Below are 17,635 nucleotides of genomic sequence, written 5' to 3' on the forward strand. Positions count from 1 at the left end.
CATAGCCAAGTTCACTAATCCTACATGATGTTAAATATCAAAGAAGATCAAAGAAAAATACAGCACAGGAACAGGCCCTTTGGCCCTCCAAGCCTGCGCCGATCATATTGCCCGTCAAATAAAACATATTGCACTTCCAGGATCCGTATCGCTATTCCCATCCTATTCATGTATCTGTCAAGCTGACTCTTAAACACCACTATCATACCTGCTTCCACCACCTCCTCTGGCAGCGAATTCCAGTCACTCACTACCCTCTTAGATGGGAGTTATGAAAAGCGATCAGGTATAGGAAGTCTGGCTTATTTCAGTCCCCAGGTTACTCCATCCCAAGGCCGCCAATATCAATTGTAGCACCCCCTGACCTTGCTGATACCAGTTAATTGAACAGAACCTGGAAACTAAACCTGGAGTTTCATAGTTTGTATTTGACTTAGTACAGCAACATCAACTTTTACCCATTGGGCCATTCAGGGAGTCCTAAATACTTCTTGGAGCCAAAATGTAACCTAATTGGGGAATCTTTCACTTAAATATTCTTTATGTTATACTCATGAGCACTATATTGTATCCCTGTTAGGTCAATAAAAATTATACCACATGTAATGTCTTGACAATTTAGCAATGATATGTAAATGCCTTTTCTTACATAAAGGTATAAGGATTTAGTATATTTTAAGACTCCTGCTGTGTCTTAAGGAAAAGTGAAACATCATAAATAAAAGTAAACCATAAAACAACAGTAATGCAAATGATTGAACCATAAATCCAATAGTCAATGCATGCAGTAACTTAATATGTGCAGGCCTGATGACAGGTCATCAACCTGAAAAATTAACTCTTTCCCTCTCCAGAGATGCTGCCAGACTTGAGTGATTCCAGTATTTTCCGTTTATATGCAATAACATGCTTCAACTAACTGAGCGTGAAACCTTAATAAGCATGATGACTAGCTTATTGGGGCATATTAATAAAGGCAGCAAACGTGTATTAAAATATTAATGGAATTCCCTGCCCAAACCTCTCCACCGTAAGATGCACCTTAAAATCAAAAGCCTGCTCCGTTATTCAATAGGGTCGTGTTTGATCTGATTGTGGCCTTAACTCCACTTTCCTGTCTGCCCCCTCCATAACCCTCAACTCCCTTGTCAATCAAGTCTAAATCAGCTATGAATATAATCATTGACCCAGCCGCCAGGGCTCGCTGGAGAAGAGAATTCCAAAGACTAACGGGAGAGGCAGGAAAAAAGAATTTTCATCTTTTTAGTTTGGGTTGCATTCAAACCAAGATGCTTAGATGAAAGATCAGGATTGTGCTCCATGTCATGCTTAACTTTTTTAAGTGGGAAAAAGCACAGACACAGGAATCCCCTGTCGGAAACAGGCAGAAGTTTTCAAATAGTAACATATAAGTGACGTAATAAACCCTTCCAATGAATTTTCCTGCTTTTAAACTGGATCTAAGCACTTCAAATTACTATCTGTATAAATACACTGAGCTGGAAATAGGATTTTATGAATAAAGATAAATAAAATGAAATTGAACAGGTTGGGCCTGTACACATTGGAGTTTAGAAGGAGAGGTGATCTTACTGAAACATATAAGATCCTGAAGGGACTCAACAGTGTGGACACCCAAGAAGATGTTTCGTCTTGTGGGGGAGACAGTGTAAAAATAAGAGGTCTCCCTTCTAAAACTGAGTTCAGGAGAATTTTTTTTCTCTCAAACGGTCATTAATGTGTGGAATTCTCTTTCCCAGAAAGCAGAGGCTGGGTCAGTGAATATATTCAAGGGACATATTCAAGGGAGTCAAAGGTTATGGGGGTGCAGACAGGAGATGGAGTTGAGACCACAACCAGATCAGCCATGATCTTATCGAATGGTGGGGCAGGCTCAAAGGGCCAAATGGCCTACTTTTGCTCCTAAGTCCTATGTTCCTATGAAATGGAAGAAGGTTTAAGCTACAAAATGTACAAGACAGTCTTTTTAGGCTTTAGGTCTGTGCCCCATTTGTCTTAATTTGTTTTTTCACCTCCCTGGCTGGCACATCAAGTTCTTCTACCAATTGTTTTTTTTAAAAAACTAGCGTCATTACTGGTATCAATGTTCTTCCCAGTAAACCCCACAGCCATACACCCCACCTCCCCTCCCCGATCTGTTATATAGGAAAGAGAACAATGAAGGAGCAAAAGGCAGGTGAGACAACTTCACGTCCGCAAACTGGCCCCTTAAACCTGAGGTTCTCCCAGTTGGGAGAGAGGCGCAAACACACATTGCTAGGCAATTAACACAAAGACTGCAAATTGGGAAACCACTTGAGCCAGGAGGCCTGACGGCATAAATGTGTGAAAGGCTAACTAACTCATCCTGGTTGGACTTCGGAAGCAACTCTATCATTATGCAGCATTAAATGTCATAAAAGATGTTCCAGTATGTTCATCTATCAACAAAACCCTATTAGCTGTGCCAATCAAGTTGCTATAAGCCATATTTCAGACAGTCATCGGTACCTAGCTATAGGCTATAAACCAGATCTTTGGTTGTGCTATCGAACAGCTAATATACAATGCAGGGCTAGGACAGAGCATGGTACCAGTCAGTTGTGGCCTCAAGTTTACCACTGCCTGCTTCCAGGGATGCTGCAATGCAGACGTTTGAGGTTGTCAATTCTCTTTGCAGTCATCTTATGCAGCACCACCTCAAACTCAAACAGTGGTCATGTACTGGGCTACTCAGTCATTTGCCCACCAAGTCATAACTTGCATTTTTTTTTAAACCTCCTCACAAACATCTTAATCCCCTGCCTTTTTCCAGCATGGCAAAATCTGCTTATGAGTTGAAAAGTCTTTCGAAAGATTTATGATTTCTTTCACTGATGATTCTGTTATTCCCATTTACTCTAGATCCATCCTTGTTTCTTTACTTGTTCCATTAATATCTTATTTTGCCTTGTGCCATCATCCCTTTAGTCGCTTAATCTCTCCTGTCTTCCACTCTTTCGTCCTTTCCTCCCCTCCCATTTTCACTGCCTCTTTACTTACTTAAAGCCTAACTTTTTCTAGTTTTGTCGAAAGACCTTGGCTAAAAGCATTAATTTTACTTCTCTCTCCACGGATGCTGTCTGACTTACTGAGTATTTTCAACATGTTTTTTTTCTGATTTCCAGCATCCTGTGTATTTTGATTTTGACCCATTTAGCACGTCAGCGTTCTATATTCCCAGCAATGAGAATATATTTTTGATAGATGTGCCATTCCTGTGAAATCAGTTGGAATGTACAGGTGATGGATTTGCTATCAAAAAGTTGCATCCAACTGATCTGCATTGTCCTCCCGAACAAGCTCTTACTCACCTCCTAGTGGTGAGTCACAACAGCGTTAGTGCAAACATATGGAACTAACTCTGGCAAACCTCGCAGCTTGAAAAATGGTGCATAAAGGAGAATAAGCACTTAAAACATGTAAAAAAGAGTTCACAGAAATAAAGAACTCAGCTTGTTACTCAAGTGAAAAGTTCACATACATATAGTTTGAAAGATTACTCACAATCCTTGGTAACGAAATGCAACTGAGTATATATTATCCATAGCATCAACAAGAATTACACCTGGGATGAAATACTGCACTAACTTACAGACTAATATTATATCAGATAGTGTTTGAGAGGATCTTTAGAACAGTTTACTGAATCACTCAATTTGCAAATCTAAAGTTTCTCATTAGCTTCTCTGCTATTCCCATAGCCTTCAATACCTCCAATGAATAGTATCTTCAGTAAGGCTTGGGCCACATATGCAACTGTATGGAGCTATAGCACATGGGTTTTAATCTAAATATTCAAATGTAAGGTACTACACTTTGAAAGAGCCAACAGCAAACACATGCGTTGACATGAAAAGGCTCTTATTTTAAGTTCTACTGGTAGAGGGTGAAAAGGATTGGGGAGCGATTAATCATATCTTGAAATCACCTTACCAGTGTGATGTAGTGTTTAATGTAAACAGAATAAGGGTAGTATCTTCCTGGGAATAGAATTACCAGGCAGTATAGTGTAGAGGCCAGTGATGAGACCAATTCTAGAGAATGCTTTGCAGTTTTGGGCACTACTTCAAAAGAGATACCAATTTATTACAAAGTGTGCTGCAGAGGTGATTCCAGGCTAATCGGTGTCACGTTATGCAGAAATATTCAAGGAACTAAACTTTTTTCCCCCCTGCTGAAGAAAAGGAATTGGAGGGAAACCATGGCATGAAAGCTATAAGGTTTTATTTGAAGTAAAACAAGGCCAATGAGCCAAAGTCTACAGGGCAAGTACAAACTTCAAAAACCTTGAACAAGGTCAAAAATTCAAAAAAACAATAGTAGACATAGCGAACAGACTCAGGGCAGGTAACTGATTTCCAGCCAGTTACCAACCTAAAAAGGAGCCTAGATTAAAGCACGGAATTGCAGATTACTGCTTGATCTTTCTCACATTTGAAGGCCATGATGGAATAATCGTACATGGTTTCTGAATGGAGCAGGCTTGGTGCATCGGTTAGCCTTTTTCTTTTTAATTCCTGACTTCAATCGCCAGGAATCTTCTTTGGGGTTCTCCCAGTTGGCTGCTGTAACTTCAGCAGAAACTCCGATTAGATGTGTAAATGGGGTTTCTGCCAAGGTTATAGCGACCAATCAGGAAAACCTCAGGAGGAAATTCCCGCCGTATGCTCCAGCAGCTAAAAATTACCAAGGAGCTCAGTTTAGATTAAGGCACAGGGACTACAGTATCATGGCATTTTATGTCACTCAGGACTAACGTAGCTACCTATCATTCATTCAGCCATGCTAAGATTGTTTTGATCTATATATTTTTAAACCCATACATGTATGTGCCAAATTGCGACCTGACATATAAATGTAAGTTGTCGAGTAACAGATCGCAGAACTAATAACCAGGAATCACATCAACCCTCCAACATCCCCTCCCTACATCTAATGTTCAATAAGAGCTTACTCTCTGGTAATTACTGCCTCCGATGCATTAGTTCTGTAACAGCATTGTCTAGTGGTAATAGTTTTATTTTGTTTTCACTGCATTGTTTGTCACATCAACAGAAACTGGGATGACCAACAGCCAGCATGCACCATGTGTTCGATGCATGATAATAACCTCAGAAACAGATCAATGGCTAAGCCAGAATCACTGCAAGTTTAACTGTGCTATTTTCAGTCAACCATCATAAATCAGGCAATAAATGCACAACAAAAAAAAACTTGCTTCAAAAAAATTAAAATGCAAATTTTCCCTTAGGATGATGTTAATGTATAAGTAATGTCACTGAAATGTCAAACGAATAGTAATTTTTAATAATTTTAGTAACAGAAGAGCATAAATTACATTTGGGACTTTTTTTTGGATATCTCACTAAACATCACAACTCATAGGGTTTTGTGAATGTGTCATAAAATATATTACGTAATTAATCAATAAACAAAGCTGATACAAAGTTCAATACCCCTCAAATCTCAACAATAGAACAAGTTACTGCAAAACATTTCAAAAATCACAGCCATTCACCAAACTATAGCCAGAGACTGATGTTGCAAAACCATATTCTGAAAATAGGTCACCACTTTTAAGAGCCACACTTTTGCCTCTGGAATTAGATTATTGTACAGATAACATTAGCAAAAGGAAACTCAGAAAATGTTGCACCACAATCAAACTAAAAATGGTAGACAAAATATTTTATTGCTCGAGGTAAATGTATAGCCCTTTCACAGATACATTGCCATAAAAATATATACTATAAAACCACAGCAGTTCATAATCCAATTCGAGTCAATCGACAAAATAAGTTATGAATTGCCAGCCAGAACAAAAAAAGTCAGGTAAAAGGCACTGTTCATAAAACCACTCTTTGCACATGGTTATCACTTCAAACAATTCGTGCACTTTGCAAACGACTGCTGACTTCCTAGCTACCTGCAGAAGTTGACAAAAATAGCTTGACAGCCAGCAAGCTGACTGACACAATCCTGTACAATTAAGCAGTATAAATAATGAGCACAAAAAAATGTTAGCGGTGCAGGCCTGTAAATGCTATCCATAATAATTGAAAGCTCAGACAAGCTTTTAAAAATATTATAGCCACACAAAAGCTAAAGGGGGGGGGAAGAGTGAGAGAGGTGACAAACTGCAATAACTTGTGTATCTTGTTTTTCAACTGTTTAGTAAAAAGCAAAAAGGCTCTTTTGCTACTAAGCGAGGGGGGAGAGGGGTTGGGATAGGAAAGGATGCCAGTCTGCAAACCAATGTTGAGTGAAACTGTACAAGAGAAGTCTGAAAAGATGAATCTACTGTTTTACCTTAGAAAACACAAGCTAGTTTCTTTTTGCACGAAAACCAAAAAATAAAAAAGCAGCTCCCACAAGCTGAGGACAACAGTTTGCGTTAGGATGCTAAATGTTTTTTTTGAAGAGACATTATTGAGGCAAGGCCAGGGTTTGGCTGATCACAGTGTTAGTTTTGCGACACAGACACACACACATGGATGTATATTGACCAGTGTCTGCATTGGGGCACTAGGCCCGGATTGAATGAATGGGCCCCGAGGCCGGCCGGCCTTCCCCCTCTCCCCCATTGCACACTCACCGCTCTCGATCTCGTTGCCTTTTTTGGCTGTCGCAGCGTTTCCCATCCCTTCGGAAGACACTGAGGGGACTCAGTAGTTGAAGCTTTGTCCTGGGTTGGCTGCGGCCTGGGCCTGGGTCCTGAGCTGCTGCTCTCTTGCCCCCCCCACCTCCTCCTCCTCCTCCTCCTCCTCCACCACCACCACCTCCTCCTCCCTCCCTCCCCCCGCTTTTCCTCCCTCTCTCCTCAGGAAGAGTCAAAAACACACACACACACACACACTCCGGGAGGAGGCGCCGCTCCGGCTGACACAGGCAGACAGACAGAGGGATTTATCTCTTCTTTCGCTCGTTAATTATTCAAGTCCCTCTCGGCATTTATCGGGTGTTATTTCTGAAGTTATTCTCTCTTCCCCCCCCGCCTCCTCCTCCTCCTCCTCCTCCACCACCACCACCACCGTCTCTCGGTCTCTCTGGCGGCGGCAACGGCCACTTCAGCACCCGACAACCCAACTTAATAACGGAAATGACGAACAAGCCAGCGCGCGCGCGCGCGCGCACACACACACACACACACACAGACAGACTTGCTGGCTGCTCCTCGCAGGACGAGCGTGCGTGCCCAGCGTCAGGCCGCGCCGGGGCTGGCGCGTCCGGGCGTCGTGACGTCACGGGGGAAGCGGGCGTGCACGACGTCGTGACGTTGCGAGGGGGAAACCGCCGCTGAGCCCGCGTGTCCGACGTCATGACATACAGGCGGCTGGGGTTGGGGGGGGGGGGTGGTGACAGGAAAAAGGGGGTGTGTCTCCTAAAAGAATGGGCGCCGTGAGGTCACTGTGTGTGTCTCTGTCTGAGGAGGAAGGGGAAGGGAGGGGCTACCGTCTGGGCGGGGCTACCGTCTGGGCGGGGCTACCGTCATGTCACTGGCCTGCTGAGGGGGGATGGGAAAGTGGGCCGCACCGACCCCGTGACCGTAGGCGCGCGCTTTCGGGGAAGGGGGCGGGGCCTCTGGCTGTCGATCAGCGGGTTCGGTTGCGCAGTTTTTCCACCCTGCAACCAAACCTGATTGCCCCTCCCCCCCCCCCCAAACCTCATTATTTATAGTGAAAGGAAAGGTCACTGTGGATGTGAATAGTGAATATGTTCAATTGTTTACACTCAGGTGGTATTATTTTGTGGAGGATGTTGGAGTTTTTGGGGGGTATTTAGTTATTTATTTATTCTGGCGGGGTTGTTATTGTTTATTTTGGCCTGGCCACTGTGAGATGATCCTGGCACTATTTTGTATGGTGGCGTAGGGAGACGCGGCTGGGGAGGCCCATCACTCTGTTGTTGTTTCCACGTTAACGGGCGGCGCCGGCACTACTTTAGACTCTTCGCCGCCCCAGGTACTTGGTGTCAAGGAGCCACTTTCAGTCTCCCAGCTGGTGGGTCCCACCAGTTCCTCTTAAAGCAGTCCCATAGAACACCCTCTCTCTTCCAAGCCCTAACATCTCCCTATAGAACAAACAAAGAACAAAGAAAAGTACAGCACAGGAACAGGCCCTTCGGGCATCCAAGCCTGCGCCGATCATATTGCCTGTCAACTAAAACATTTTGCACTTCCGGGGTCCGTATCCCTCTATTCCCATCCTATTCGTGTATTTGTCAAGCTGCCTCTTAAACCCCACTATCGTACCTGCTTCCACCACCTCCTCTGGCAGCGAATTCCAGACACTCACTACCCTCTGCGTAAAAAACTTGCCCCGCACATCCACTCTATAGTTTTCTCCTCTCACCTTAAATCTATGTCCCCTAGTAATTGACTCTTCCACCCTGGGAAAAAGCTTCTGACTATCTACTCTGTCCATGCCACTCATAATTTTGTAAACTTCTATCAAGTCGCCCCTCAATCTCCGTCGCTCTAGTGAGAACAATCCGAGTTTCTCCAACCTCTCCTCATAGCTAATAACCTCCAGACCAGGCAGCATCCTGGTAAACCTCCTCTGCACCCTCTCCAATGCCTCCATATCCTTCTGGTAATGTGGTGACCAGAATTGCACGCAATATTCCAAGTGTGGCCTAACCAAGGTTCTATACAGCTGCAGCATGACTTCCCAGCTTTTATACTCAATACCCCTGCCGATGAAGGCAAGCATGCCATATGCCTTCCTGACTACCTTATCCACCTGCGTTGCCACTTTCAGTGACCTGTGGACCTGTACACCCAGATCCCTCTGCCCGTCAATGCACTTAAGGGTTCTGCCATTTACTGTATAATTCCTGCCTGTATTAGACCTTCCAAAATGCATTACCTCGCATTTGTCCGGATTAAACTCCATCTGCCATTTCTCCACCCAAGTCTCCAACCGATCTATATCCCGTTGTATCCTTTGACAATCCTCTTCACTATCTGCAACTCCTCCAACCTTAGTGTTGTCTGCTAATTAGCCCAGTTACATTTTCCTCCAAATCATTTATGTATACTACAAACAGCAAAGGTCCCAGCACTGATCCCTGCATAGTTTTATGTTCATGTATATCTTCAAAGACACACACACAAATAACCTCAGGCAGGTCGAGTCTGGTTATAGCACAGAAAGAGGCCGTTTGCCCGATCAAGCTGGTGCTGGCACTTTGTAAGAGCCACTTAGTCCCAACTCCCCTGCCCTGTAAATCCTTTCCCTTCAGGAGTTTATCCAATTCCCTTTTGAACGCCACAATTGAATCTGCCTCCAACACACTCTCAGGCAGTGCATTCCAGATCCTAACCATGCGCTGTGTGAAAAAGCTTTTCTTCATGTTGCCCCTTGTGCATCCCCGAGTTTAACCACTCCATGTTAGTGTTTGTGCCTTCAGTTACCTTGGCCCTAAGCTCTGGAATTCCCTCCCTACACCTCTCTGTGTCTCTACCTCATTTCCTCCTTTAAGACTCATAGATGTCTACAGCACAGAAGAAGGCCATTTGGCCCCATCGTGTCTATGCTGGTCAACAAAGATCTGACTAGACTCATCCCATTTTCCAGCGCTTGGCCCAGAGCCCTGGAGGCTATGGCAATCAAGTGAATATCTAAATACTTCTTAAATGCTACGTGAATTTCTGAATCAACCACCTTTTCAGGCAGTGGTTTCAGACTCCCACCACCCTTTGGGTGAAAAAATTTCTCCTCAACTCCTCTCTTAGCCTTCTACTTCTTAAACCTATGCTCCCTGGTTATTGACCCCTCTACTAATGGAAAAAGTGCTTTCCTATCCACCCCCTTCATAATCTTATACACCTCTTTCAGGTCCCCTCTCAACCTTCAAGGAAGGTAACTCCAGCCTATTCAATCTTTCCTCATAGCTCAGACCCTCCAGCCCAGGCAGCATGCTGGTGAATCTCCTCTGCACCCTGTCCAGTGCAAACACATCCTTCCTATAATGTGGTGACCATAACTGCACACAGTACTCCAGCTGTGGCTTAACCAGTGTTTTATACAGGTCCAGCATAAACCTGCTCTTGTATTCTACACCTCAGCTAATTTTTTAAAAATTCATTCATGCAACGTGTGTGTCATTGGCTAAGTCAGGATTTATTGCCCACTCCTAATTGCCCTTGCCCAGAAGGTAGTTAAGAGTCAACCACATTGCTGTGGGTCTGGAGTCATGTGTAGGCCAGACCAGGTAAGGACAGCAAACTCTAAAGGACATTAGTGAACCAATTGGGTTTTTACAACAATCAACTCATGGTCATCATTAGACTTTTAATTCCAGATTTTTATGGAATTCCACCATGGTGGGATTTGAACCCAAGTTCCCAGATTACTATAGATAAAAACAAAAAGCTAAAAGCTACTGCGGATGCTGGAAATCCAAAACAAAAACAGAATCACCTGGAAAAACTCAGCAGGTTTGGCAGCATCGGTGGAGAAGAAATCAGTTAACGTTTCGAGTCTTCATGACCCTTCGGCAGAACTGAGTATAGTTAGGAGAAAGGTGAAATATAAGCTGGTCTAAGGTGGGGGGCGGGGGGAGAGAGAAGTTGAGGGTGTGGTGATTGTGGAGATAAGCAAGCAGTGATCAGCAAGCAGTATCTGCTCCTATCACTGCTTGCTTATCTCCACAATCACCACACCCTCAACTTCTCTCTCCCCCCGCCCCCCCACCTTAAACCAGCTTATATTTCACCTTTCTTCTAACTATACTCAGTTCTGCCGAAGGGTCATGAAGACTCAAAACGTTAACTGATTTCTTCTCCACCGATGCTGCCACACCTGCTGAGTTTTTCCAGGTAATTCTGTTTTTGTCCCCAGATTACTAGTCCAACAACAATACCACTACACCATCACCTTCCCCTAATAAAGGGAAGCATCCCATATGCCTTCTTAACCACCTTATCTACCTGTCCTTCTACCTTCAGGGATCTATTGCTATGCACACCAAGGTCCCTCTGATCTTCAGTACTTTCCAGGGTCCTACCGTTCATAGTGTAATCCCTTGCCTTGTTAGCCCTCCCCAAGTGCATTACCTCACACCTTTCTGGACTGAATTGCATTTGCCACTGCTCTGCCCACCTGACCAGTCCATTGATATCCTCCTGCAGTTTACGGCTATCCTCCTCACTATTTGCCACCCTACCAATTTTCGTGTCATCCGCGAACTTCTTGATCGTACCCCCTACATTTAAGTCCAAATCATTTATGTGCACCACAAACAGCAAGAGCCCCAGCACCGAGCCCTGTGGAACCCCAATGGAAACAGACTTCCAGTCACAGAAACATCCCTCTACCATCACCCTCTGCTTCCTGCCTCTCAGCAAATTTTGGATCCAATGTGCCACTTTGCCTTGGATCTCATGGGCTCTTACTTTCTTGACCAGTCTGCCATGAGGGACCTTATCATTCCTTAAAAGCTACCTCTTTGACCAAGCTTTCAGTCACCTTAGCTAATATCTCCTTATGTGCCTTGACATCATATTTTGTTTTATAAAGGTCCTGTGAAGTGCCTTGGGATGTTTTATTACGTTAAAGGTGCTATGTCAATATATCCTGTTGGTTATTTTGCCAATAACCTTAAGTCAGCGCCCCCTTCGATCTCAATCCTTTTGCCAATGGGAACAGTTTCTATCTATTCCACCCAGACTGCTCATGATTTTGAACATTCGTTTTAAACCTCTTCTCAACCATCTCTAAGAAGGTAAACTATAACTAAAATAGGCTGAAACATTAACTATTTTTTAAAAATTTGAAGTGCTGGAAACAAATGCAGAAAATGCTAGGGACTATTATGAAGGAAGAAATAGCAGGACATTTAGAAAAGCTTAATGCAATCAAATAGAGTCATCATGGTTTTGTGAGAGGGAAATCATGTTTGACAAATTTGCTAGAGTTCTTTGTGGATATAACAAGCAGAATTGATGAAGGGAACCGGCAGATGTAGTGTATTTGGATTTCCAGAGGGCATTCAATAAGGTGCCACATAAAAGGTTATTGCACAAGATAGAAGCTCACAGTGTTAGGGGTAATGTATTAGCATGGGTTGAGGATTGGTTAACACACAGAAGACAGAGAGTCAGGATTAATGGGTCTTTCTCAGGTTGGTAGTGCCACAAGGATCAGCCCTAGAGACTCAATTATTTACTATCTATATTAATGACTTGGCGGAGGGGGCAGAGTTTAATGTATCCAAATTTGCTGATGATACAAAAATAGGTGGGAGGACATGTAATGAGAATAAGGAATCTGCAAGGGGATGTAGACAGGTTGAGTGAGTGGGCAAAAACTTGGCGGAGGAAGTTTGATGTAGGAAAGTGTGAGGTCATGCACTTTGGTAGGAAGAATCAAAAGGCAGACTGTTATTTAAATGAGAGAGACTCCAAAAAAAGTGCAGCACAGAGGGACCTGGGTGTTCTTGTGCATGAAACACAAAAAGTTAGCATGGAGGTGCAGCAAGTAATTAAGAAGGCAAATGGAATTTTGGCCTTTATTGCTAGGGGGTTGGAGTTTAAAAATAGGGAAGGCTTGTTACAATTGTACAGGGTGTTGGTGAGGCCGCACCTGGAGTACTGTGTACAGTTTTGGTCCCCATATTTAACAAAGAATTTACTGGCATTGGAGGCAGTTCAAAAGAGATTCATGCGGCTGATTCCTGGGATGAAGGGGTTCACTTATCAAGAACGGCTAAACAGGTTAGGCCTTTATTCATCAGAGTTTAGAAGAATGAGGGGTGATCTTATTGAAATGTACAGGATTCTGAGGGGGCTTGACAGGGTTGATGTTGAGAAGATATTAAGATGTTTCCAATGGTGGGGGAATCTTGAATTAGGGTCGTAGTTACAGAAAAAGGGGACACTCATTTAAAACTGAGATGCGAAGGAATTTCTTCTCTCAGAGGGTAGTGAATGTCTGGAATTCTCTAACCCAGAGAGATGTGGAGGCTAGATCACTGAAAGTATTTAAAGAGGAGGTAGATAGACTTTTGAAATATCGGGGAATTGAGGGCTATGGGGAGCTGGCACCAAAGAAGAGCTGAGGCCTGGGGCAGATCAGCCATGATCTTATTGCATGGCAGGCAGGCATGAGGGGTGGAATGGCTTACTCCTGCTTCTATTTTTTATGCTCTTATGTACAAGTGGATTGATAGAGGTGTTGCCATGGTGAATGCACCAGTTGATGGTGACTAACAGTTAGCTGCCAAACATTGGTTGAAATTTAAACCAGGCATCTTGACTCTGATTGGTCAAGACATTACCCTAGGGAATGAGCCAGTGAATGGCTGTCTCTTCTTTTGTTTAGCTGAAACAGGCGCAATGTGTGTACATGTTCTTTCATGACCAGAAATTTGTTTTTTGGAGATGTTGATTAAGGAATAAATATTGGTCAGGACACTGAGGCGAAATCCCTCTGCTACTCTTCAAAGTATTTTCTATGGGAGGGATCTTTTGCATCCATTTGAGGGGGAAGATGGGGCCTCGGTTTAAGGTCTCATCTGACGGCAGCACCTCTGACAGTGCTGCACTCCCCCAGTACTGTACTGGACAGTCAGTTAAAAACCAGAAAAGATGGGTTAATGTATTCACACGGTTTATCAGAACCCTCAAACCCTTTCATAGTTTTCACAAATCTAAAAAATATATTTCCAGTGCTTCTGTTTCTATTTTAATTATTCTTTGCCCACATCTCCTGGGATTATTTGTTTTCATTCTACAACATTTATTTTGTACTGTAATCACTCCCTAGTTCTTCGTGGACCAAACTGATGAACAAAGTGCGGTTAAAAATTGAAGATGTTCCAGTCGGACCTATAGGGAGGTGACCTGTTGAAAGGCAATTTTAAAAAGCGGCTGCCATTGTCTTTTACCCAAACTGTTGTAGGCGATTGTTGCTAACCACTTTTGATCTGCTTTTACTTCTTTTACTTATTAATTATTTGTTTGGTGTCGATTCCCCAAGCACTGTTCGAGAGTCTAGAAGCAGCACAGGAACTACTTCTAGCTAAATTAACCTCTCCGATCATCTCTGTTAAACTGTAGATCACTGGCTTTCAAACGTTTTTTGTGTGTTGGCACCTGCAAAGGGTGCTTGACAATGTTCCCTGTGGTTTGGTCAGAAAGCTCTGATGACTAAAAAGTACCTGTTGGTTTCCGGCTGGGGGATTGAAGTGCAGCTCAGAAGAACCCAGCTTTTTAATTTGCAGTGTATTTTGAAGAAAGACATGGCGTTAAAAAATGACGTCTGCTCGAGCGAGACCATTCTGCCTGGTTTTCCCTTCAGGAACCCAGCTGTTTTCAAGAGGCATCTAAGCCATATCCTAAGGCAAATAGGGTTGGGTGTGTAAAGGCATTAGAGAGAGTGCAGAAAAGAAAAGATTCACAACAATGATTCCAGTAATGAGGAACTTAAGTTACATAGATGAATTTGAGGGGCTTAGACTGTTTTCCTTGGAGAGGAGGAGGTTGGGAGGAGATTTTATAGAGGTGTTCAGAATCGTGAGGGGTCTGGACAGAGTAGACAAGGAGAGACTGTTTCCCATTGGCGGAGGAATCGAGGGCAGGATGGCAAAGATTTCACGCAGCAGGTGGTTAGGATCTGGAATGCTCTGCTTGAGAGTGTGGAGGAGGCAGGTTCAACTGAGGCATTTAAGAGGGAATTGGATTATTATCTGAAAAGGAAGAATGTGTAGGCCTATGGGGAGTGACACCAGGTCAATTGCTCCTTCGGAGAGCCGGCGCAAACACGATGGGCTGAATGGCCTCCTTCTATGCTTTAATCATTCTATGAATTTCTGTAACTTCTACAAGTGCAAATATTCTAGGGGTTCTGAAAACCATTGGCTGCTGCCTAGCAGAAGACAGTGCCATCATTGGAGAAAACATGTTTGAATTCTACACAGCACAGATAAAATAATGTGACGGTAAGTCAACTAATTTACAGAAAAAAATTCAGAAATCTACTAGGTGTGGTTTAATGCCCACTCAGACTCAAGAAGCAAGGCAGTTGGGAGAGTCAAAAGCAAAATACAACAGATGCCGGAAATCTGAAATTTAAAATACTGCTGGATCCGATGAGAGGTCACTCAACCTGAAATGTTATCTCTCCACAGATGCTGCCTGACCTGCTGCGTTTTTCCAGCATTTTTGTTTTTGGTTAGGGTCTGAAAAGTGCTTGTTTCAAGCTGAGATATCTGTGACCCCCTCACCCCCACCACCCCATTGCCCCTCCACCTCCTCCACCTCCCATGAAGAGGAAGGAAGCCCTGAGGAAGAGAAGTACTATCCCTTATTCACATTAGCTCTCTTATGTATATTGGATATTAACCTTATCTCAAATTTTTTGGACTATTCTGTTAAGAAATAATCAATTGTGCCACCGTTATGGAGACTCAAGCAAGGCCTTTTTGACTGTTGGGGCACTCGATTGACACCAGTTATAAGGAACTTCCTGAAGTGGCTCCAGTGCAGAAATCAGCCTCCTCAATGTTGTTATCTGGAGTTGTGCAGGTTGAGCCTGGCTCAGAAGCCAGTTTGAATTCATAACTAACAGTGCTTGCAATAGAGGTAGACAGGGACATGTTCCATAATTGACATGCCTGGTACCTTACAAATGGATAGAAGGCACTGAATGCTAACCTATAGACTGCATTTTATGGGGGTCGGGTGTGTGGGGGGGTGGCGGGTGGCAGGGTTGGCGGGTGCACAGAAGAGAAGCCGCATCCAAACTGACCGACTTTAAAAAAGGCTGCCCTGCAGCAATAGCACGCTCGGGCGAGCTAAATAAGCCAGGGGTTGGTCTTTGCCCCTAAGTGGAAGGAAGTCCTGGGCAGCTCTAGCAGAACCAGCAGCAGCAGAACCCAGTCGTGGGCACTAAAACTACAAGGAGGTCCACAGAGATCGATGATGGACACAAGACCCAGGCACTTTACGGTGGGGAGGGTCGGGGACCCGAGGGAGGAGGGGTTGGGAAATATGATCTTGAGTTGAGCTTCACTGGAACATTGCTGACCTCCAGTTGCTTGCCATTTTAATTCACCACCTTGCTCTGACGCTGACATTTCTGTCCTCAGCAGTGAAGCCCAACACAAGCATGAGGAACAGCACTTTATCTTCCAGTTAGGCACTTTACAGGAATCTGGACTCAACAACTTCAGACCATGAACTCTATCCCCCATTTTGATTTTTTTTTTGCCAAGTGCCAGTCTGTATCTTGTTTTCGTGCTTTTGCTTTCAGACAGAGCTAATCTATATTCTGCTATTGACACTCAGTCTGTACTAATGCTTTGTTTCTTTCCTACAACCATTACCACTCCCTTTGCCTTTTGTACCAGGGATGAGGGGCTTCAGTTTAATGGGGAGACTGGAGAAGCTGGTGTTGTTCTGAGAGCACAGAAGGTTAAGAGGAAGTGTACAAAATCATGAAGGATTGCTAGAATAAATCAAGAGAGACTGTTTCCAGTGACAGAACAATCAGTAACCAGGGGCAAGCTGACACACACGTCTTCAAACTTTCCAAAAGCAAGACTGAAAAACACTTCATTGAAAGCAAGGCTAGAAATGGATCATTAAACTGCTTTATTCCATAGATAGACTTACGTTTGTAATGAAATCTCACATTGACATAACTAAGTACAGAACATAAGACCATAAGACATAGGAGCAGAAATTAGGCCATTCGGCCCATCGAGTCTGCTCCGCCATTCAATCATGGCTGATAAGTTTCTCAACCCCACTCTCCCGCCTTCTCCCCGTAACCTTTGATCCCCTTACCAATCAAGAACCTATCTATCTCGGTCTTAAATACACTCAATGACCTGGCCTCCACGGCCTTCTGTGGCAATGAATTCCATAGATTCACCACTCTCTGGCTAAAGAAGTTTCTCCTCATCTCTGTTCTAAAAGGTCTTCCTTTGATGACTCAAGAGCCAGTAAAAGAATAGAAACTATGGCATAGTATTCACATTAGTGGGTTTACCCAGGATGGTCAACTCTTGTGGAGAAAATTAAGGGATAGTCTGCCATGGGGGCTGGTATGAATGGGCGTGGGGGTGCTGCAAGAGCTGCGAGGTAAGGTGGGGGAGTTATTGTCGGAGAGCTGTGAGAGTGTGCAAACAGGAGGAGATCACATACTGTGCATGCGTGAAACTTAACGATCCACATTATGGGACAATCAACAGAATGGCACCATACAGCGCAGAACACAGGACAGTGGCCTCAATTATGTGAAAAACCCATAAAATAAAAGACGGTTGGTCACCCTGTCCTGAGTTTACCTCACATTCCAGGTCAATCTTTTGACTCAGACTTGTAAAAGCTTGAGATGTACAGGTTTCTCCTTTCTATGCCTGAATTTAATTTCCAACCTAGCTGGCTGAATGGCTGCCCATGAGTCTCTCTCTGTCTCTTGCCCTTTTCTCTTCCTACATTCAAAGGAAGTGGAAGGCTGGTACCTCCAATTCATTCACCATTCAGTGATTCATTAGTTGGCCTGCCAGCCAAATTGACTACCCTTTTGTCAAGGATATCTTCTCAGCCGGCATGCCATACTGATCTTACATGAATAGGATAATT

At 43.7% G+C, this 17,635-nt stretch overlaps 1 protein-coding gene across 1 annotated transcript in view; it reads right to left on the reverse strand.

The window, feature by feature from the left end:
• The window catches only part of prkacba (protein kinase, cAMP-dependent, catalytic, beta a), a 143,912-nt gene extending 137,146 nt beyond the window's left edge, over window positions 1-6,766 (reverse strand). Inside the window, exon 1 of the mRNA XM_078560675.1 lies at window positions 6,638-6,766. Coding sequence (XP_078416801.1) covers window positions 6,638-6,683 — 46 coding nt within the window. The 5' untranslated portion in view covers window positions 6,684-6,766. The remainder of the gene's footprint in view (window positions 1-6,637) is intronic.
• Window positions 6,767-17,635: the final 10,869 nt, after the last annotated feature.

This window comes from Cetorhinus maximus, chromosome 17 (genome assembly GCF_964194155.1).
Source record: "Cetorhinus maximus chromosome 17, sCetMax3.hap1.1, whole genome shotgun sequence".
Lineage (NCBI taxonomy): Eukaryota > Metazoa > Chordata > Chondrichthyes > Lamniformes > Cetorhinidae > Cetorhinus > Cetorhinus maximus.